Source organism: Loxodonta africana, chromosome 13, assembly GCF_030014295.1.
Source record: "Loxodonta africana isolate mLoxAfr1 chromosome 13, mLoxAfr1.hap2, whole genome shotgun sequence".
NCBI lineage: Eukaryota > Metazoa > Chordata > Mammalia > Proboscidea > Elephantidae > Loxodonta > Loxodonta africana.
This window is the reverse complement of record NC_087354.1, coordinates 33,304,337-33,329,164: the sequence shown is the minus strand read 5'-3', so window position 1 is coordinate 33,329,164 and position 24,828 is coordinate 33,304,337. Positions and strand designations below refer to the sequence as shown.

General features: G+C 39.2%; 1 protein-coding gene across 4 annotated transcripts in view; it reads right to left on the bottom strand.

Annotated features, from left to right (window-relative positions):
- The window catches only part of ADAMTSL3 (ADAMTS like 3), a 416,580-nt gene that overhangs the window by 253,852 nt on the left and 137,900 nt on the right, over positions 1–24,828 (bottom strand). For all 4 annotated transcript variants that reach the window (XM_064267196.1, XM_010593790.3, XM_064267194.1 and 1 more), the window contains exon 5: positions 12,956–13,001. In XM_064267196.1, the coding sequence (XP_064123266.1) occupies positions 12,956–13,001 (46 nt within the window). The remainder of the gene's footprint in view (positions 1–12,955; positions 13,002–24,828) is intronic.

Sequence of the window (24,828 nt, the reverse complement as noted above, 5' to 3'; positions counted from 1 at the left end):
AACTGTTACTGTCAGTAATTAGCCATTCATAGGCTCCATGGCATGAAGGACGCTTCAAAGATGACATACAATGTAGCCTCTTCTGGAAATTCATCAGGGAATCCACTCTGCACAATTAATTACACTTCCTTCTGTGCTCACATAAGAATGTGTTTACGCTACAAATACAGTCTTACCAAATTGTGATATACCTTTTTTTTTATTTCGTATTTTCCCTTTTCCTTCTTCTAGTCTTGCCTTTAATCCCATAAACATTGGTGTAAAAAATACAAGTAGCCAGTGAGTTCAGGTATTAGACCTCCTTGCTGACATGCATGACTTTCTTTGGAAATCCTCCATTTGTCTGGAATACCCCTGATAAGGAGAATTCTTTAGCGAGACCACACTGGCCAGGGCCTGGCTGTAAGAGTACGTGCTGAGTGCTAACCAAAGGATTATGTCTGAAGACGGTGGGTGGTTACCTGGGAGTCACAGTAGTGCACAAAGGCACGTTCTGCTCCCTAAGCTTTCAGGCCCGTCAGCCCAAACTGCATCTCCCCTGACAGAGCCCAGACAGAGCCACTGGCCAGAAGCCTGATTTCTCAGGGAAGGCAGTGTGGTCCTTGTCTCCCAGTAGTGGCTCCCACTCCTGCCACTGTGATTTCCTGGATGGTATTTTTTCATCTAGGTGCTCTGAATGCCCATCTCTATTGCATCCAGACTCAGAGCCACCCTACAGGACAGAGTAGAACTGCTTCACGGGAGCAGATCACTAGGTCTTTTCTCCCTCAGAGTAGCCATCGGGCTCAAATCGCTGACCTATTGATTAGCACCCAAGCACTTAACCACTGTGGGACCAGGTCTCCTACAAGTTGCTATGAGTCGGAATCCACTCGACAGCACACAACACAACACTGTATCCAGAGTTAAGAACAAAAGATAATTCAATCTTCCCTTGAGTGCCTGGAGCACATTTTTTCTAGTGTCCTCAGCTAGGGTACACGGAGGTTTGAATCACAGTTGTCAGCATCTGTCCTCATTAAACCAGAACCTCCTTCACACTGGGGGTCAACCCTGGGCTGCTGGAGTGGAAGACTGATGGGTGTGGATGGGAGGTCTTCACTCCTGTGACTTCCTCTGAGGCACTTCTCCTTCACCTCCTCCCCACTCTTCCTTTGCCAACAACGGTGAACATTCAGAAGGTCTGCCCTACTGTTCTTGGGGCTGGAGTTTCTACAATGGAATCTGAATGTCCAATGTTCCTCCAGGTACCTCAGCTGTTTATGGGTTCTTGTACTATTAAAAGCTACCCTGCTTTAGGTGCTACTGTCTGTAGTGTCATTTCATTATCTAAGCAAAGCTTGAGCCCTTTTCACACTCCTTCCCAGAGGGAGCAGAGTGTAGTAAAGAGGTTAAGAGCACACACTCTGGAGCCTGATGACCTAGGTTCAAATCCCAGCTCTACCTACTAGCCCTGTGACCTTGGGCAGTTATTTAAGTTTCCTCACCTGTAAAAGTGGAGATAAAAATAACACCTATTTCATGGGGAGACTGTGAGGCTTAAATGAATTCGTTCATGAAAAGGCACTTAGAACAATGTCTTACATTTAGTTAAGTACTTAATATGTGCTAGCTGCTATTATTAATTATTATTAATTGGGCTAATAGGAAGCTGACACACATAAAAGATGTTCTCCATCTTCCCAAGACTGAGAGCCAGAGCCTTCAGACAACCATGTGAAGGAACAGAAGTATTAGCAACCTCTGGAATAGGATTAAATGTTATCGTCCATGACTTCTGCTTCTCTGTATACCTCTGTTGGAAACCCTGGTGGTGGCGTAGTGGTTAAGCGCTATGGCTCTTAACGAAGAGGTCGGCAGTTCGAATCCACCAGGCACCCTTGGAAACTCTATGGGGGAATTCTACTCTGTCCTATAGGGTCGCTATGAGTCGGAATCAATGGCAGTGGGTTTGGTTTTTTTTTTTTTTTTTGGTATACCTCTGTGACCACTGCTTCCCTGACTGTGTTTGTGTTTGCCGTTGATGGTGAATCCCTTGGATGGGGGTGGAAGATCTTGCAGTCCCATAAGACAGAGCTCTCATACCCTTGAAATATAGGTTTGGCCATCTTTGAGTTATAAGGCAAGTCTCCCTCAAAAGAGCTCATCATCTTGGCATCACTAAAGGCAGCTTCCTTCAGAAGAGTCGGTGACTAGCCCCACTTCCAGGGAAAAGGGAAGACACTGATTATGGAAGTAGCACAGTAAGTTTTCAATAAGGATACTGAATGGCACCAAGAAGCAATGACACGGCAGGCACTGATCAAACTCTGTTCTCTCTCCACTGCAATTGGTGGCAGACTGTTCCCTACTACTGCCCTTTGGACCATGCTGGAGGAGGCCGGGGTGGAGATTTCAAGAGAATGATTTTGAATTCCCAATTACTAAAGCAGGAAGTGGCTCAAGTAATTACAGGAAAAAAAAAAAAAGATGTAACCATGTTTGTACTCTGAGCTCATGGAATAGACCGTTGTGGTTACATCCATTTATGACACTTGACATCCTTGCAATGTTTATATGGAATATTCCTGCCAGAGCCAGGGCTTCCTTTCCTGTATAGAACAGACTCCTTACAGACCATCAACTCTGCAGCTGGGGCTGCATTTATCCACCTCTGGTCTGCAATAGAGCTTGAGTACGCACAGCTGCAGATACTGTGGCAATGGAGCTGGAGGACCCCCGAGCCCTACAGCTGTGAAAAGTCTATCACACCCTCCCTTCTTCCAAATAAAGGGATTTTGTTGGAAGCTCTGAGTTTTCAGTGGAAAGCTTAGCAATTAACTGCTGTAGTCTTCTCTCCTAAAATCTCTCTAAGCATCCTGTAGAACTCCAACTCTGAAAACCAGAAAGGGCAGATTTACATTGTCTCCAAAACCTCATCCATGAACCAGCCTACAGATGGTAGAGATTCCTGCGGTATCTTCCCAGAGTGCTATCAATTCAAGGTCACAGGTACACCCAAGACCCATGGAGCCTCAGGGGATCTTATCTTCACTCAAGTGCAAAAAGTCCTAACCATTGTACCTAATACGACCCATTGTAGTAGGTTACATTTTATCTTTACACAGTGTGGCACAGTACTCCTAGGCCCTTACAACACTTGTGTTGACAAAAGATCCATTTTTGGAACTAGATAGAGCAGGGTGACGCACACGTGGAGAAATCCCGAAATGAAAACCCAAAATGTAATATCTTGATCTGGGTATTTACAATGAATTCTCCTAAATAGTTTTATAGAGTATTGCTGGGTACTGTATTATTTGTAATTTGTTCTTGAATGACTGCAGAGAGTTTGCCAGACAAATTTGCTTGAGAATACTTGGGATGTCCCATTGTAGCAGGCAGAATAAGGTCTTCCCCCGCAAAGATGTCCAGATGACCTAATCCCCAGAACCTTTGAATATGTTACAAATACACGGCAAGAAGGACTTTGTACATGTGACTAAGGTTAATGACCTGAAAAAGGGAGATTATCCTGGATAATCCAGGTAGGTAGGAGGTCCTTTCCCAGCTGTGGTCACAGAAAGAGGTGTCTACAGAAGAGATGCAATGTTGCCAGCTTTGATGATGGAGGAAGGGGGTCACAAACCAAGGAATGTGGGCAGCCTCTAGAAGCTGGAAAAGACAAGGAAAGGGATTTTTCCCTACAGCCTTCAAAAGGAACACAGCCCTGCCAGCACCTTAATTTTACCCCTGTGGGACCTGTATTGGACTTCTGACCTATATAATCATAAGATAATAAGTTTGTGTTGTTTTAAGTCACTAAGTTTTTAAGAAGTAATTTGGTACAGCAGCAATAAAAAAATACTACACCTATTAAAAAAAATCAACAAGACTAAAAGTTGGTTCTTTGAAAAGATCAAGAAATTGACAAACTACTGGCCAAACCGACAAAAGAAAAACTGAAGAGGAAGCAAATAACCCAAAAAAAAAAAAAAAAAAAAAATGAGACAGGGAACATTACAACAGACGCAACTGAAATAAAAAGGATCCTAACAGAATACTATGAAAAATTATACTCCAACAAAATTGAAAACCTAGAGGAAATGGAAAATTTCTAGAAACACACTACCTATGTAAACTAACACAAGCTGGGATAGAAAATCTGAACAGACCCATAACAAGAGAAGAGATTGAAGAGGTAATATGAAAACTCCCAACAACAGCAATAACAAAAAAGCCTTGGCCCAGACGGCTTCACTAGAGAATTCTACCAAACATTCAGAGAAGAGCTCACGCCAGTGCACTCAAACTCTTTCAGAACATAAAATAGGAGAGGATGCTCTTAAATTCAGTCTATGAAAACAGCATAACTCTGATACCAAAGCCAGGCAAAGACATCATAAAAAAAGAAAATTACAGACCAGTATCTCTCACGAATATAGATACAAAAATTCTCAACAAAATTCTAGCCAATAGAACTCAGCATCATATCAAAAAAATAATATCACAATTAAGTGGGATTCATACCAGCTATGCAAGAATGGTTCCACATTAGAAAATCAATCCACCACATAAATAGAACAAAAGAAAAGAATCACACGATCATCTCAATTGATACAGAGAGGGTATTTGATAAAGCCCAAGAGCCATTCCTGATAAAAACTCTTAATAAAATAGGAATAGAAGGGTAACTCCTCCATATAATAAAGGTATCAATACAAAATTAACAGCCAACATCGTTCTTAACGGAGAAAGGCTGAAAACATTCCCCTGAGAACATGTACAAGACAAGGATGCCCTTTATCACCACTCCTATTTAACACTGTGCTGGGAGTCCTAGCTAGAGCAATAAGGCAAGAAAAAGAAACAAAGGGCATCCAAATTGGAAAGGAAAAGTAAAACTATCTCTATTCACAGATGATATGACCCTAACCATAGAAAACCCCACAGATTCCACAAGAAAACTAATGGAACTAATGGAAATATTCAGCAGAGTAGCAGAATATAAGATCAACATAAAAAATCAGTTAGATCCCTATACACGAACAAAGAGAGCTTTGAAAAGGAAATTAGGAAAACAATACCATTTATAACAGCCCCTAAAAAGAAAAACGCCTAGGAATAAACCTAACCAGCGACGTAAAAGACCCATACAAAGAAAACTACAAGACACAATTGGAAGAAATCAAAAGAGACCTACATAAATGGAAAAACATACCATGCTCATAGACATGAATACTCAACATTATGAAAATGTCAACCCTACCCAAAGCGATCCACAGGTATAAAGCAATAACAATTCAAATACCAATAGCATTCTTTAACGAGATGGAAAAGCTAATGAACAGCTTTATATGGGAAGGAAAGAGGTCCACGATAAGCAAGCCATTATTGAAGAAAAAGAACAAAGTAGGAGGCCTCACACTACCTGATCTCAGAGCCTACTATACAGCCACGGCAGCCAAAACAGCCTAGTAATGGTAAAACAACAGACACATAGACCAGTGGAACATAACAGAGAGCCCAGATGTAAATCTATCCAGCTGATCTTTGACAAAGGCCCAAAGTCCATAAAATGGAGAAAAGGCAGTCTTTTTAACAAATGGTGCTGGCAAAACTGGATGTCCATCTGTAAAAAAGTGAAACAGGACCCATATCACACACTACACACAAAAACTAACTCAAAATGGACCAAAGGCCTAAATATAAAATCTAAAATGATGAAGATCATGGAAGAAAAAATAAGAACAATGTTAGTGGCCCTAATACATAGCATAAATAGGACACAAATCATAACGAACAATGCACATACACCAGAAGATAAACTAGATAACTGGGAGCCCCTGAAAATAAAACATGCTCACCAAAAGAATTCATCAAAAGAGTAAAAACAGAACCTACAGACTGGGAAAAAAATTTTTGGCTACATATCCGACAAGGGTCTAATCTCTAAAATCTATAGAATACTTCAACACCTCAATAACAAAAAGACAAACAATCCAACTAAAAAATGAGCAAAAGATATAAACAGACAATTCACCAAAGAAGATATTCGGGCTGCTAATAGACATATGAGGAAATGCTCATGATCATTAGCCATTAGAAAAATGCAAATCAAAACTACAATGAGATACCATCTCACACCAATATTACTGGCACAAACTTAAAAAAACAGAAAATAACAAATGTTGGAGAGGTTGCACGGAGACTGGAACTTTCATGCACTGCTGGTGGGAACATAAAATGTACAACCAATATGGAAAATGATATTACACTTCCTTAAAAAGCTAGAAATAGAAATACCATATGATCCAGCAGTCCCACTCCTAGAAATATATCCTAGAAAATAAGGTCCATCACACAAATAGACATACGCACAGCCGTGTTCATTGCAGCTTTGTTTACAATAGCAAAAAGATGGAAACAACCTAAGTGCCCAACAACAGGTGAATGGATAAACAAATTACGGTACATACACACAATGGAATACTATGCAACGATAAAGAACAATGATGAATCTGCAAAACGTTTCACAATATGGATGAATCTGGACGGTAGTATGCTGAATAAAATAAGTCAATCACAAAAGGACAAATACTGTATGAGACCACTACTGTAAAAACTCAAGAAAAGGTTTACACACACACACACAAAAAAAAACCCATCTTGGATGGTTAAGAGGGAGGGGAGGGCTGGGGAGAAGAAATCACTAACTAGATAGTAGACAAGTGTTTACTTTGGTGAAAGGAAAGACAACACACAATATAGGGAAAATCAGTACAACTTGACCAAGGCAAAGCCACAGAAGCTTCTTAGACATAGCCAAACCCTTGAGGGACTGAGTTACTGGGGCTGAGGGCTGGGGACCATGGTCTTGGGGGACATCTAGGTTAACTGGCATAACATAGTTCATAAAGAAAATGTTCTGCATCATACCTTGGTGAGTAGTATCTGGGATCTTAAAAGCTTGCGAGCAGCCATCTAAAATACACCTACTGGTCTCATTACATTTGGAGCATAGGAAAATAAAACGAACCAAAGACACAAGAGAAATATCACTCCAAAGGACTAAAAGACCACAAGAACCACAGCCTCCACCAGCCTGAGCACAGAAGAAACAGATGGTGCCTAGCAACCACCATCAACTGCTCTGACAGGGATCACAGCAGATGGCCGGACAGAAGAGGAGAAAAAATTCACAAAAAAAAGACCAGACTTACTGGTCTGACAGAGACTGGAGGGACTCCCAAGACTATAGCCCCCGGACACCCTACTAACTCAGAACTGAAACCACTCCCAAAGTCTACCTTTCAGCCAAAGATTAGACAGGCCTATAAAAGAAACAATAACACACGTGACAAAAGTGCCTCTCAGTTCAATCAAGCACAGGAGACCAAATGGGCAAACGCAAAGACAAGAATGCAGGAAGGAACAGGAAACCTAGAGGAATGGACACAGGGAACCTGGAGTGTAAAGAGAAAGGGGGAGAGTGCTGACACATTGTGGGGATTGCAACCAATGTCACAAAACAATTTGTGTATAAATTTAGGAATGAGAAATTAATTTGCGCTGTAAACTTTAAAACACACAAAAAATAATAAGTAGGAGCTAGAAGAAGCCCCATGGATAAAAAGTCTAATGCATTCAACGAACATACGCTAGTTTAAGAAGGAATGCTATTTTTTTTTTTTAGAAGAAGCCCCATGGATAAAAAGTCTAATGCATTCAACGAACATACGCTAGTTTAAGAAGGAATGCTAGACTATGTTCCTAAATCCCTGCCTTGGTTATGCTGAGGTCAATCTCTCTCCTTCCTACATCCCCCACCTGGACTTCAGCTCACCTAATTAAGCACTTGTGCCCATCTATATCTCTCAATGCCTCTAACTTCTACCCCATCACAGGAGACATGAAACATATATATCTCCCAAAATTCCTTCTAGGGTATTGTTGTTGTTGTTGTTGTTGTTGTTGTTAGTTGCCGTAGGACCAGCTTCAACGCACGGCAACCTTGTGTATGACAGAATGAAATATTGCTTGGTCCTGAGCCATCTTCTTCATAATTGTTTGTATATTTGAGACCATTGCTGTGACTACTGTGTCAGTCCATCTCACTGAGGGTTTCCTCATTTTCACTGAACCTCCACCAAGCACGATGTCCTTTACCAGTGATTGGTCTTTCCTGAAGACTTGTCCAAAGTAAGCGAGTCAACATCTCACCATTCTAGGAAACGTTTGTTGTTGTTAGGTGCTGTCAAGTCATTTCCAACTCATAGCAATCTTGTGTATAACAGAACAAAACAACTGACTGGTCCTCTGCCATCCTCACAACCATTGCTATGTTTGAGCCCATCATTGCAGCCACTGTGACAATCCATTTCGTTAACGGTCCTCCTCTTTTTCACTGACTCTGTATTTTACCGAGCAGGATATCCTTCTCTAGGGACTGATTCTCCTGATGACGTGTCCAAAGTATGTGAGACAAAGTCTCGCCATCCTCACTTCTAAGGAGCATTCTGATTGTACCTCTTCTAAGAGAGATTTGTTCATTTTTCTGGCAGTCATTGGTATATTCAATTTCTTTGCCAACACCACAATTTAAAGGCATCAATCCTTCTCTGGTCTTCCTTATTCATTGTTCAACTTCCGCATGCACATGAGGCAACTGAAAATAACATGGCTTGGGTCAAGTGCACCTTAGTACTCAAAGTGACATCTTTGCTTTCTAACTCTTTAAAGAGGTCTTCTGCAACAGATTTGCTCAATGCAATACATAGTTTGATTTCTTGATTGCTGCTTCCCATGGCCATTGAATGTGGATCCAAGCAAAATAAAATCCTTGACAACTTGAAATCTTTTCATCACGATGCTGCTTATTGATCCAGTTCTGAGGATTTTTGTTCTCTTTACACTGAGGAGTAATCCATACTGAAGGCTACAGTCTTTGATCTTCATCAGTAAATGCTTCAAGTCCTCCTCTCTTTCAGCAAGCAACGTTATATTGTCTGCACATCACAAGTCGTTAATGAGTCTTCTTCCAGTCCTGATGCCTTGTTCTTCTTCATATAGTCCAGCTTCTCAGATTATTTGCTCAGCATACAGACTGAACAAATATGGTGAAAGGATACCAGCCGGACACAAACCTTTTCTGATTTTAAACTGCGCAGTATCCCCTTGTTCTATTCAAATGACTGTCTCTTGGCCTATGTACAGGTTCCTCATGAGCACAATTAAAAAAAAAAAAATTCCCATTCTTCAAAATGTTATTCATAATTTGTTATGATTCACACAGTCAAATGCCTCTGTACAGCCAATGAAACACAGGTAAACATCTTCCTGGTATTCTCTGCTTTCAGCCAAGATCCATCTGACATCAGCGATGATACCCCTCATTCCACATCTTCTTCTGAATCCAGCTTGAATTTCTGGCAGTTCCCTGTCAATCTACTGTTAGAACCTCCTGAATTATCTTCACCAAAATTTTATTTGTGTATGATATTAATGATACTGTTTGATAATTTCTGCATTCTGTCAGATCACCTTTTTTGGAACGGGCGCAAATATGGATCTCTTCCAGTTGGTTGGCCAGGTACCTGTTTTCCAAATTTCCTGGCATAGACAAGTGAACACCTCCAATGCCGCATCTGTTTGTTGAAACATCTCAATTGGTAGTCCATAAATTCCTGCAGCCTTACTTTTCACCAATGCCTTCAATGAAGCTTGGACATCTTTCTTCAATATCATCAGTTCTTGATCATATGCTGCCTCCTGAAATGGTTGAATGTCGACCAATTCTTTTTGGTGCAGTGACTCTGTATTCTGTCCATCTTCTTTTGATGCCTTCTGGGTCATTTGATATTTTGCCCATAGAATCCTCCAATATTACAGCTTGAGGCTTGAATTTTTTTTTTCATTCTTTCAGCTTTAGAAATGCTGAGCATGTTTTTCCTTTTTGATTTTCTAAGTCCAGACCTTTGCACATTTCATTATAATACTTTGTCTTTTCAAACCACCCTTTGAAATCTTCTGTTCAACTCTTTCACTTCATCATTTCTTTCATTCTCTTTAGCTGCTCTAAGTTCAAGAGCAAGTTTCAGAGCCTCTTCTGACATCCATTTTGGTCTTTTCTTTCTTTCCTGTCTTTTTAACGACCTTCTGCTCTCTTCGTGTATGATGTCATCCCACAACTCATCTGGTCTTTGGTCATTAATGTTCAGTGCGTCAAATCTATTCTTGAGATGATCTCTGAATTCAAATGGGATATATTCAAGGTTGTATTTTGGCTCTTGTGGACTTGTTCTAATTTTCTTCAGCTTCAACTTGAACTTACATAGGAGTAATTGATGGTCTGTTCCACAGTCACTTCCTGGCCCTGTTCTGACTGATGATACTGAACTTTTCTATCATCTCTTTCCATTGATGTAGTCAATTTAATTCCTGTGTATTCCATCCAGTGAGATCCACGTGTATAGTCACTATTTATGTTGTTGAGTAAAGGTATTTGCTGGTCTTGCAAAATTCTGTCATTTGATCTCTGGCATTTCTATCACCAAGGCTGTGTTTTCTAACTACTGTTCCTTCTTCGTTTCCAACCTTTGCATTCCAATCACCAGTAATTATCAATGCATCTTGATTGTACGTTTGATCAATTTCAGACTGCAGAAGTTGGTAAAAACCTTCGATTTCTTCATCTTTGGCATTAGTGGTTGGTGCGTAAATTTGAGTAATAGTCATATTCACCGGTGTTCCTTGCAGGCATACGGATATTATGCTATCACTGACAAGCACTCTACTTCAGGACAGATCTTGAAATGTTCTTTTTGACAATGAATGAGATGCCATTCTTCAATTTGTCATTCCTGACATAGTAGACCATATGATTGTCAGATTCAAAATGGCCAATACCAGTCCATTTCAGTTCACTAATCTAGGACATCGAACTCTGTGTTCCATTTCATTTTTGACGATTTCCAATTATCCTACATTCATACTTCGTATGTTCTACCTTCCAATTACTAATGGATGCCTGCAGCTGTTTCTTCTCATTTTGAGTTGTGTCACATCAGTAAATTAAGAGCTTTACCCCATCCATGCCATTAAGGTCAACTCTATTTTGAGAACGCAGCTATTCCCCGCCATACTTTTAGCACCTTCCAACCTGAGGAGCTCATCTTCCGGTACTATATCAGATAATGTTCTGTTGCTATCTATAAGGTTTTCAACAGCCAATTTTTTTCAGAAGTAGACTACCAGGTCCTTCTTCCTAGTCTGTCTTAGCCTGGAAGCTGTGCTGAAACCTGTCCACCATGGGAGACCCTGCTGGTATTTGAAATACCAGTGGCATGGCTTCCAGCATCACAGCAACACACAAGCCACCACAGTACAACAATTTGACAAACAAGTGGTGGATCCTAGGACACAGTCAACAGAAACCTGGGTACTTCTGGGCCAGATGATATTGGAGTGTGAGTCCCCGATAAATAAAAAAAATAAATAAAATTTTTTTTTTTTTTTTATAAATAAGCACCCCTTTTTCCCACCCAAATTTGGAACGAATTGAGAAATAAAGATAAAAAAGTCTACCTCATTGCTGATAAAAATGTACTGAAAACATGGCTTGAGCTCTGAAGTCAAAAAGTCTTGATGACATTGCCTGCTGTCTACCTCCCCAGAGCCTGCGGCTGCCCACCCAAAGGAAAGTTTGAATCCATAGAGTATAAACACTTACCCAGGACTGCTATCTCACCTTGGCCTGGGACAGGAAAGGACGACAGGGACAGGTGTAAGGCCTCAGTAAGTGAAATTTTTAAACTAAATTAATCAGCTATAGTTAATTGAGAGAAGCAGGTCCCTGGTGGCGCAGTGGTTAAGTGCTACAGCTGCTAACCAAAGGGTCGGCAGTTTGAATCTGCCAGGCGCTCCTTGGAAACTCTATGGGGCAGTTCTACTCTGTCCTATAGGGTCGCTATGAGTGAGAATCGACTCGACGGCAGTGGGTGGTGGTGGTGAGGTCCCAAAAAAAAAAAAAAAATTCATTTAGATGAGATCTGCAGATTCTCAGAATAGACAAAAGATTAAAAAAAGAAATGTATGAACGGAAAATAACATTCATTCCTTCAGATACCTATTTTGCACTTTTCAAATGTATAGGGTAAAAACTTGGAATTTCATTTTTTAGTGTTGTCTGATGTATAATAAGAGTGAGGTTTTAGAAATCCTTGTTTATGTGTGATTTTCTTATAAGTCACATGGAGTCTCCTCAAGACATTCACAGTGGCCACTTTAGGTGGCTTGGGGCAGCAGAAACAGCACTAACCAACTGCCATCAAGTCGATTCCTACTCACAGCAATCCCATGTGTTTCAGTGTAGAATTCTGCCCCATATGGTTTTCAACGGCTAATTTTTTTTTTCAAAGTAGATTGCCAGGTCTTTCTTCCAAGGCACTTCTGGATAGACATGAACCTCCAACCTTTCAGTTAGCAGCCAGGTAAGTTAACTATTTGCACTACCCAGGGACTCCAGAAACAGCACTAGAGCAGTGTAAGTCCATACTCTTCCTATGTGACCTTCAGAAAATGATTTTATCTACCTTAGCCTCAGTGCCCTCATCTGCAAAAGACAGCTAACGCCACCTTGCCTGTCTACATTTAGAGAGAGTATAAGGAGAGGGTGAGGTAACATACATAAAAGCACTTTGAAATGTGAAAAAATTTACAGATACTATGCATGCTTTTATGAATTCAGGAATTATTAAATACTTACCAAATCAGATCATAAATGTGAAATAGCCTAAAAATTGGTAGTATAAATGGAAGGTATTAAATATATAAAACCTGTTGTACATTAAACAAATATCCAAATTTTCCACAAAGGGTACCAAGAGACCATCAGCTTTATAAGACCCATTCTAACATTATAACTTAAAACATGAACATATTTTATTGGATTATATCTTTTTATTATAGGACTTACATTATTGCTGCATGTCTTGTAGCGAATATTCTGCCCTTCGCAATTCCTAATCAAGGAAAAAAGAAAATAATGATTTCATAGAAGTGGCAAGCATCACAAAAAGAAAAAAAAAAGGAAAAGCAAGGCACTGGTTTCCTGTAAAACTTTAATATAACGCATTACCTCAAAGATTGAAAGTTTAAATTCTAAGAAATAACTTTCAAGGATCAGGAGGTCAAACAGTCTTGTGGAGCATATCACGTGAAATAGTGAATTCATTAGTTGATTCAATGTCATTAGACACATGCAGTTTTTACACCCCTCCCCCCACACACATTGCCATTGAGTCACTGCTGACTCATAGAGACCCTATTGGACAGAGTAGAACTGCCCACCGTAGAGTTTCCAAGGAGCAGCTAGTGGATTCAAACTGCCGACCCTTACGGTTAACCGCCTGAGCTCTTAACCACTGTGCCATCAGGGCTCCATATTTACCCCAGGGGCCATATAATTACTGAAATTAATGCATCAATGTTTCCACCCCAGGTCCAGATAACTACTAAAATCAGTGCATAAATGTGTCTACACGTGCAAATGTATACTTTCTTTTCTTCTGAGGAAGAAGGGAAAGCTACTGGTAGATGCATTTGTGTAGCAATTCCCTGCTGAAAAATCGAAAACCAAACCCACTGCTGTGGAATCGATTCCAACTCATGTAGACCCTATAGGACAGAATAGAACTGCCCCATAGGATTTCCAAGGAGCAGCTGGTGGATTCAAACTGCTGACCTCTTGGTTCGCAGCCTGAGCTCTTAACCACTGTGCCACACCAGAGCAACAATTCCCTGCTGGGCTACTTAATTTCTCTTCCTCCCTTACTGAAGCAAATCCAAGTGAGCTGGGAACTCACTAATCTCCTCCCTAATTGACGTAAGTGTAACTATTATAAATTTGCTGGAGGCACCGTTAGATGTTAATGCTTGAGATTTATGCTTCGACTTTATTTCAACCATTGGCCTTACTAAGTGGATGCTAGAAACGAGTGTTGGAGCCACTTTCTTGGGATACCATACTGGCACTGGTCAGAACCTGAAGTCGTATATAAGTCTGACAGTCCTCCCATGATGATTATCTGCCCCTCCAGCCACTTGCTCTGGGATCCTGCCACTATTTTCCAGGCAGGCTTTTCTGTTAGGTGTTTTAAAATCCATTTGGTGGGTACCTTTCTCAGTCATCTGCTTGCTGCTCCATATTTTACAAAAGTTCCTTAAAGATATGCGGTTTCTGAATGGTATCATTCCCAGTTTTTTGACGGAGTTACATAATTTTCCTCCTCTTTATGTTTTCTTGATCAACTCAGTGGCAATTTTAGAGGGAGGAAAGCTAAACCCATAGGCTTAAATCATCACCTTAGAACTAAAAGTCAGTAGATTCAATTTCAATTGTTGTTTTAAAATATTTAGTCTTATATGAATAGAAACTTTTAAAAGTGTATCTGAGATCATTTTTTGAAGGTGTGATTTAAATATGAGTCTATATGAAATGACAGAATCCATTACAGTAATATATAACTTATTACAAGTAGTCCCTAACTTATGACAGGGTTCTGTTCCAACGACTCCATCATTAATTTGGTTCTGACGTAAGTCGGGTATCTCAATTTTTTAGTTTTCATTATTATTGCCTTTTATTATCAATATCTTTATAAATCCAATCTTTGTCTTTGGGGGTTGAAAACATTACATATAAACTTACAGATATATTTTAATAGATACAAAATAACACACAAAACATAAATCATTTACTCCAACAATGAAGAAGAGTTGGAAGACATTAGCGTTTTGTCAGATGGGGTAATAACTTCACTGTGGAAAGTTCTAGATCATCTGGATTATCCCTGGGAATGCAGATAGCATGTCTAATAATAATAAAAAAAAATCAGTGAGAGTTATCTGCATGGTCCTTTTCTTTTTTTCATATATTTCGTGGTAACATCTCACTTCTTCCCAAATCTACCTATCAACTTTAGCAAAGTGGTCAGCATTCATGTCCATTTTTAAAGCAACTAAAGCCCCTGATTTAGTTTAGTTTTCTAAACTAAATCTATATGGCAGTGTTTTGAACAATAAATTATAAAATTGAACATCTTCAAGTGAACATCTGAGAATGATAACATCAGCAAATTAACGTGCTGCAACATTGTATGTGGTACGTATTACTAACAATAGGATATACAGAAAAAAGCATTATCGTGTGATTCATTGTAACTTGAATAAGTCGTAAGTTGGGGGCTGCCTATATATGTAACTTTTGATAATTCTATTTTTGTTGATTCCAAAAACGGTGAGTTGAAAACTAGTAAAGTACCAAGAAGTATAAGGGGGCGGGAGGTTTAATCACAAAATCCTATCACCAAACACCTTTACTCTTAATATTTTTGCATGTTATGTTCCAGTATTTCTGCTGTAATTTACCTTTTTTTTTTTTACAGAGTTGAAATCATACCGTATATTCAACTTTGTATTTTGTATTCATCTACTATTATAAGCATTGTGCCATCTCATTAATCATTCTTTGGAAAATTTGTTTTAATTACTACATAATAATCCATTCTACAAACATTACCCTTTGTGGTTATTTATGCTGCTTCCTTTTCTTTTTTTTTTTTTTCCACTCTTAAATTTGCATACAGTAAAATTCACTGTTGTTTTGTGTACAATTTTGTGAGTTTTGACAAACACATACAGTTATAGAACCACTACCACGATCAATACACGGAATAGTTCCATCACCCCTATAATTCCCTCATGTTGTCCTCTTCTCACCCTCAGTCCCCGGCAATCACTAATCTATTTTCTATCCCCATAATTTTGCCTTTTTGAGAATATCATATTCGTGGAATCATACAGTATATAACTTTTTGTGTCTGTCTTCTTTCACTTAGCATAATGCATTTGAGATTCACCCATGTTGTTGCATTTATTAGTAGTTTGTTCCCTTCTATTGCTGAGTAGTATTCCACTGTATGGATAAACCACAGTTTATTTAGCCATTCTCCAGGTGAATGACATTTGGGCTTTTGAAAATTATGGGAAAAAAAAACTGCTATAAATATTCACATAGCAGATTTTTGTGTGAATATAAGTTTCCATTTCTCTTGTAAAAACCTACAAGTGGGATTGCTGGGTCCACTTTTTTTACATATATATAATACTGCTTTGTAAAACATCTTTATGTTTTCAACTGTTAATATTTCAATAATTTATTCAGGATACATATCTAGAAGTGGAGAATTAACACCAGTCCTTTTTTTAAAAATAATATTTTATTGTGTTTTTGGTAAAGGTTTACATAGCAGTTTAGGTTCCCATTCAAGTTTCCACACAAGTTGTTCAGTGACACTGGTTACATTCTTCTTAATGCATGAACATTCTCATTATTTCCACTCTGGTTGTTCCATTAACACCCAAAATAATAAAAATCCACTGCCGTCAAGTCGATTCCGACTCATAGCGACCCTATAGGACAGAGTAGAACTGCCCCACAGAGTTTCCAAGAAGAACCTGGTGGATTTGAACTGCCCAGTCCTTTTATATTATGACCCTTTCATTTAAGAGTTATTACCTCTTGGTTGACTATTACTTCATTGGTTGTTTTTTCAAAAAGGGTATAGGGCTGGCATATTATTGAACCTTTGTATTTCACACAGGAAATCAATGCAGCAAGGTATAATATTATTTTTCTCATGATCCTTTTTCCTCAAAACTGTAGACATGCTTAATTGACCTTTGACAACCAGACTTGCAGAGGAGAAGTCTGATTTTAATTCTTTTGTATAGGACCATTATTTTTCTGCCTGGCAGCTTACAGTTTCTAAAAAATATTTGAAGCAAAAATTAATAGTCAGGATGTATATAGTTGTGTATTTGTTTTCATTGTTTTGACCTGAAAGTGGTGAGCCCTTTTTGATCTGAATACTCAGGATTTTAATTTCCAGTTCTGCAGATTATTCTCAGACCATGATTTTCATAAAAGGTCTGGTGCTAGGGATACCTGTAATTCTTTGGGTAGAGCTCCCTCTCTCTACTCCTATCATTTCCTTGTCGCCCTACCCATGATTTCCTCTTATACGTCTCATTTCTTTGATCTTTCCTTCTGATGTCAAGAAATCTCCTACTTGACTGATTTTCTTTTTCTGTTGTGATTATTTTGTATTTTATTGGGTCTGATACAGTTTTTAATTCTGCTTTTCACTGTCTCTTTCTTTGCAATCCTTCTGAACTCTCTCCATTTACGTCTCAGACCATTCTCACCTTATGCTTTTCACAGCACCATTATGTATCCCTAGTCTCCTCACATCTGTTGTCTGGGAGGTGCAGCCCCTAATTTGGTTTAGATGGGATTTATGAAAGAAGGAAATTTTGCAGTGAAAAGAACAGCAGTATGGCTGCCTCCAAAAGCATTACCTAAAGAGTAGAGTTAAATTTCTCAGCTAAACACAATGAGTCCAATTAGTTGCCCCTTTTTAATACAGTTCTCTTGCATTTTGGTTTAGTAGAACATCTGCCCTGGTTATTCCTGTATATTTTCATTTTTTTGTGACTTGTCATTGGTATATTACTCTCAACTTTATTAGAATCTTGATGAGGTTACAACAAAATTTCATACATTCAAAAAACACTAGACTGAAAGGGTGTCATAGGGTGTAATAACCCAGTGCTGTTGAGTCAATTCCGACTCATAGCAACCCTATAGGACAGAGTAGAACTGCCCCATAGAGTTTCCAAGGAGCGCCTGGCAGATTTGAACTGCCGACCCCTTGGTTAGCAGCCGTAGCACTTAACCACTACGCCACCAGAGTGTGATAAGGGTAATTGTAATAGGGTGGAGAAGTCTCTCTCTTGGTTAAAGGGAAATGATTCTACTCTAGTTGGAAACAACAGCTATGCTAGTGAACAAGGTCAACGCACGTATTCACTTACATGACTTACTTCCCTTTGACTTTTTATGTATGGACAAAAGAAGAAAATAAATAACAAGAAAAGTAAATGGGTAGTTTAAAAAATTACTTTGCTTACTTTGAAAAAGCCCCAATTGAGGAAGGCAGTTAATCTATTAGGAAAGTGATAACCAAAAGCTTTTTGTGCCATTCTAACTCAAAGCCCTAAAAAATTTTGTTTCTAATTTTAATGGGGCAGGTAAATTACAAAAGTCACAATTGTAAGAGAGTATTTTAATTAACTTAAATATTAAAAAGATGAAAAAACCAAACCCACTGCCATCAATTCTGACTCATGGTGGCCCCATGTGTCACGGAGTAGAACTTATCCGTAGGGTTTTCTTGGCTCTCATCCTATGGAAGCAGATCATCAGGCCTTACTTCTACGGCACCACTGGATGAGTTCACACCACCAACCTTGAGGTTAATAGTTGAATGCAAACCGTTTGTGCCACTTAGCGACCTGTGTTCACCTAAATACTAGAACACAAAAACTGTTCAAAGAATGCTATTTTCTTTAAAATATATTTTAGAACCTTAGAAATAATTTTTTAGATGCATTTTTAGTAATTGTTTAATTTCAGCTGTTTAATGAAAAAAGACCTTTTTTTGTAAAAAAGAAATTTAAAACTAATAGGGAAGAACATACCAGTTGAAGATAGCTTAAGACTATACTTCAGGCTCTGGAATGGACCATATTGCCTTGGTCAACACCCTCACTGCCATCTTCTGTGTCCTAGTCATTAACTGAATACCTAGAAGACCGAGACCCTGGGTGGTGCAAACAGTCAACACACTTAGCTGTTCATGGAAAGGTTGGAGGTTCAAGTTCACCCACAGGCACCTTGGGAAAAAAGCCTGGTGATCCACTTCCAAAAAATCAGCCACTGAAAACCCTGTGAAGCACGGTTCTACTCTAACATGCATGGGGTCACCACAAGTAGGAGTCGACTCAACAGCAACTGGTTTATCTAGGAGGCAGTAGCTTCCACTTGGAGTGTTGAGTCTAAAAATCTATACCAAAAAAGTAAGCACATTTCCACTGCAAATCCCACTACAACTACAACAAAGTGACATGGGAAAGAGAGCGTTTTATTTCATGAATTCTCAAAACATAAAGCACCATTTTGGATTCTTTTCTTCTTCCACAAATGTGCATGGTGAACCTACTATACACCGGCATGTAAAGATGCAGGGAGATTATCTCTAAATTACTTTTACAAGTCAGTAGTAAGATTTTTTTTAACCCAAACATCTGGCTGACATTTTTAACATTCTGCTTCACTTTATTCAACCTAACACACACTAAACCCACTGACTGGTCTCCACTGATGTGGCACACTTTGGTTACAATTTAGTATGAAAATGAATGACCACTTTATGAAACAGGCATAAAATGAATTGCAAGTTATTTTAAAGTTAAGGACACCAGAGTCCTAATTCCCCAAGCAGGAACCTGCCAGCTTATTCTGGAAATAATTCCTTTGGCTCAAAGCAACTGAGCTGCAGAAATATTACTTCCAAGTTTTTAATTTCATTCTAATTATGATATGCAGCAGCTAATGGTTATCAGGAGTATATGAAAATTCAAGAACATTATTTTAAAATTATGTATTTTCTATCCATTACAACATTTATAACACCCTGAAATACAAGATTTTTGAAGTCATAAATTTATGAATATATAAAAAACATATGTTGATTCCACATGAGGATACATTAAAAACATTAATAAAATTTCCCTGGAGTTTATAGCAGTATAATTTATAACATTCATTTGATGATATATTGACTCAAATACTAGTGTCTTAAAGACTGAGAGGCATGTGTTTTGAAGAATAAAAATATATTAATTTTTTAAAATAGTAGTTAACTTCAACCTGTGTTTTCCATGGTTGGCACTTGACGAGAATATCAAGTTAAAAACTTTCACAAGTGAAAGAGACATTCTGGCTGGCATACAGTTTTCAGTGCAAATGAACTGACTACGTATTTAAATCTAATTGAACTCTGAAACAATTTTATCCATAACAAAACAAACGAACAAAATAGCTACATCAATTCCCTTCCCAAAATGATGAATTTAAAGGAGTATACTGATTAAAGACACTGAAATGCTTTCTACAGTTTTAGGGATGACTTTTTGCATGGTTTTCTATGTAGCTACCTCCATATCCCTCTTCCAAGAAAATGCAACCACAAGAGTTCAATATTTATGAAGATTTAGTAAGTCTCTAAGGCTGCTCAAGGATAAAGAGACTTGATAAGCTTTCCAAGGGAAGTAAGTTTCCTTCTTAATAATCTCAGAGAACTTCTGAAATTACACTGAAAATTCTTACTATGAGAGTGGGTTAGGAATGTTTAAAGTCTGGGGCTACCTAAAAGGTGGGGAGCAGGAACCAGTGATATATTAAAGAATCTGCTGCCCTTCTTTAGAATCAACCTAGTTCAAGTTTTACGCGAGAAAAAAAGGATGTTCCTGTCCCTGCTTTTTATCAGAGACAAGGAACAAATGGAACCACGATAGGAACCAAGCCAGAAAAAGTACATATATCACCATGCATGTTATCTTATTGTAAATACCACCTAGCATACTATTCTCTTGTTTAATATTTGGTTTAGGACGTTTTCTCACCTGTATTTGTTCAAATTAGATGAGCTCAGGCACATCTGGAGATCCTCAAGGATAAAAGCAAATTTCAGAATACAGGCAAATATTTGTATATAAATAGACTAAAGACTAATATTGAAGCTCTGAAGAACTTTCAGACTAAGACAGGCCAGGAAGAAAGGCCTGGTGATCTACTTCCAAAAACGAGCCAATGAAAGCCTTATGGGTAATATGCACTCGAACTGTGTTATTGGCAAAGAATACTGAACGTACCATGTACTGCCAGAATGAACAAGCCGGTCTTAGAAGAAATACAACCAGAATGCTCCTTAGAAGTGAGGGGGTAGTGGGACTCATTCTTGCTTACTTTGGACACATCATCAGGACAGGCCAATCATTAGAAAAGGACATCATTTTTGGTAAAGTAGAGGGTCAGGGAACAAGAGGCAAATCCTAAATGAAATGGATTGACACAATACCTGCAACAATGGAGTCAAACATACCAAAAGTCATGAGGATGGTGTGGAATGGGCCACATTTTGCTCACTTCTCTGTGAGTCAATGGTTGACTCAACAGCATCCAAAAACGGACTAAACAACACCACGTAAGTCCTAAAAACCAAAAAAGTTAACCAAGTACTACCAAGAAGTACTTGAGGAATGGAGACGAGGTATAGAGTAGCAATAATTAGGTTAGAATTATGTTTCTGTTCCTAAAATTATTTTATTATAAAGTATTTTCAGCCCACAAAAAACGTATAGAGAGAGGAGGCGGAGCCAAGATGGCGGACTAGGCAGACGCTACCTCGGATCCCTCTTACAACAAAGACATGGAAAAACAAGTGAATCAATCACATACATAACAATCTACGAACCCTGAACAACAAACACAGATTTAGAGACGGAGAACGAACTAATACGGGGAAGCGGCAATTGTTTCCAGAGCCTGGAGCCAGCGTACCAGTCAGGTACTGCACAAGCACAGAGAGCTGCTCCACCCCCCTGAACTAACCCCGGGAGGGGGACCAGCCGGTTCCACAGGCGGCGAGGGACGCAGCCGGTAGGAGAAGTCCCCGGGAGGCAGTGACTGGTCTTGGAGCAGAAAGAGCAGCGTCCGAGCCGGGGAACCGTCCTGCAGGGATTTGGACTGGACGCAGGTACGGCATAAACACGGAGAGTTGCTCCACCCCCATGAACTAACCCCGGGAAGGGGCCCAGCTGGGTCGCGCGGGCGGCGTGGGACGCAGCCGGTAGGAGGAGTCCCTGGGAGGCAGCAACTGGTATTGGAGCAGGCAGAACAGCGTCCCGGCCAGGACACTCGGTCACGGCACAAACACGGGGAGCTGTTCCACCCATCTGAACTAACCCCGGGAGGAGGCCCAACTGGTTCTCGGAGGCGGCACAGCCACGTGGCTGGAGGGACGAGAAGTCCCCAGGAGGCAGCGACTGATTTTGGAGTTGAGAGTGCACCGTCCCAGTAGCGGAGCCTTGACGCTGGGCGTGGGGCTGGAAGCGGAGGATCTGACCGTGACTCCAGCGGGCCAGACCCCCCGGGGGCAATCTCCACACAGCCAGCACACATAGGCAAGGCGCCCGCGGGAATCTCAGATATAATAGTCATTACAAGCAAGACAAGCAACTCTGGCTATATTCTGAGGTGCTACTCTCCTACCTCTCTGTTCCCTGCCCCACCCTCCCCAGACGGCTTCATTAACATCTGAATAGCCTGAGCCAGAGGGAGAACTCTGATAGGGATCTGACCGCATTTTTTTTTTAAGCGGATTTTCTGGAAAAACTAGTTTCCCAGTGATGGCTCGGAGACAACAATCCATATCAAACCACTTAAAGAAGCAGACCATGACAGCTTCTCCAACCCCCCAAACAAAAGAATCAAAATCTTCCCCAAATGAAGATACAATCTTGGAATTATCAGATACAGAATATAAAAAACTAATTTACAGAATGCTTAATGATATCACAAATGAAATTAGGATAACTGCAGAAAAAGCCAAGGAACACACTGATAAAACTGTTGAAGAACTCAAAAAGATTATTCAAGAACATAGTGGAAAAATTAATAAGTTGCAAGAATCCATAGAGAGACAACATGTAGAAATCCAAAAGATTAACAATAAAATAACAGAATTAGACAGCGCACTAGGAAGTCAGAGGAGCAGACTCGAGCAATTAGAATGCAGACTGGGACATCTGGAGGACCAGGGAATCAACACCAACATAGCTGGAAAAAAATCAGATAAAAGAATTAAAAAAAATGAAGAAACCCTAAGAATTATGTGGGACTCTATCAAGAAGGATAACCTGCGGGTGATTGGAGTCCCAGAACAGGGAGGGGGGACAGAAAACACAGAGAAAATACTTGAAGAACTCCTGACAGAAAACTTCCCTGACATCATGAAAGACGAAAGGATATCTATCCAAGATGCTCATCGAACCCCATTTAAGATTGATCCAAAAAGAAAAACACCAAGACATATTATCATCAAACTCACCAAAACCAAAGATAAACAGAAAATTTTAAAAGCAGCCAGGGAGAAAAGAAAGGTTTCCTTCAAGGGAGAATCAATAAGAATATGTTCCGACTACTCAGCAGAAACCATGCAGGGAAGAAGGGAATGGGACGACATATACAGAACACTGAAGGAGAAAAACTGCCAGCCAAGGATCATATATCCAGCAAAACTCTCTCTGAAATATGAAGGCGAAATTAAGATATTTACAGACAAACACAAGTTTAGAGAATTTGCAAAAACCAAACCAAAGCTACAAGAAATACTAAAGGATATGGTTTGGTCAGAGAACCAATAATATCAGATATCAGCACAACACAAGGTCACAAAACAGAACGTCATGATATCAACTCAAATAGGGAAATCACAAAAACAAACAAATTAAGATTAATTAAAAAAAAAAATACACATAACAGGGAATCATGGAAGTCAATAGGTAAAAGATCACAATAATCAAAAAGAGGGACTAAATACAGGAGGCGTTGAACTGCCATATGGAGAGTGATACAAGGCGATATAGAACAATACAAGTTAGGTTTTTACTTAGAAAAATAGGGGTAAATAACAAGGTAACCACAAAAAGGTATAACAACTCTATAACTCAAGATAAAAACCAAGAAAAACGTAACGACTCAACTAACATAAAGTCAAGCACTATGAAAATGAGGATCTCACAATTTACTAAGAAAAACGCCTCAGCACAAAAAAGTATGTGGAAAAATGAAATTGTCAACAACACACATAAAAAGGCATCAAAATGACAGCACTAAAAACTTATTTATCTATAATTACCCTGAATGTAAATGGACTAAATGCACCAATAAAGAGACAGAGAGTCACAGACTGGATAAAGAAACACGATCCATCTATATGCTGCCTACAAGAGACACACCTTAGACTTAGAGACACAAACAAACTAAAACTCAAAGGATGGAAAAAAGTATATCAAGCAAATAATAAGCAAAAAAGAAGAGGAGTAGCAATATTAATTTCTGACAAAATAGACTTTAGACTTAAATCCACCACAAAGGATAAAGAAGGACACTATATAATGATAAAAGGGACAATTGATCAGGAAGACATAACCATATTAAATATTTATGCACCCAATGACAGGGCTGCTAGATACATAAATCAAATTTTAACAGAATGGAAAAGCGAGATAGATACCTCCACAATTATAGTAGGAGACTTCAACACACCACTTTCGGAGAAGGACAGGACATCCAGTAAGAAGCTCAACAGAGACACGGAAGATCTAATTACAACAATCAACCAACTTGACCTCATTGACTTATACAGAACTCTCCACCCAACTGCTGCAAAATATACTTTTTTTTCTAGTGCACATGGAACATTCTCTAGAATAGACCACATATTAGGTCATAAAACAAGCCTTTGCAGAGTCCAAAACATCGAAATATTACAAAGCATCTTCTCAGACCACAAGGCAATAAAACTAGAGATCAATAACAGAAAAACTAGGGAAAAGAAATCAAATACTTGGAAAATGAATAATACCCTCCTGAAAAAAGACTGGGTTATAGAAGACATCAAGGAGGGAATAAGGAAATTCTTAGAAAGCAACGAGAATGAAAATACTTCCTATCAAAACCTCTGGGACACAGCAAAAGCAGTGCTCAGAGGCCAATTTATATCAATAAATGCACACATACAAAAAGAAGAAAGAGCCAAAATCAGAGAACTGTCCCTACAACTTGAACAAATAGAAAGTGAGCAACAAAAGAATCCATCA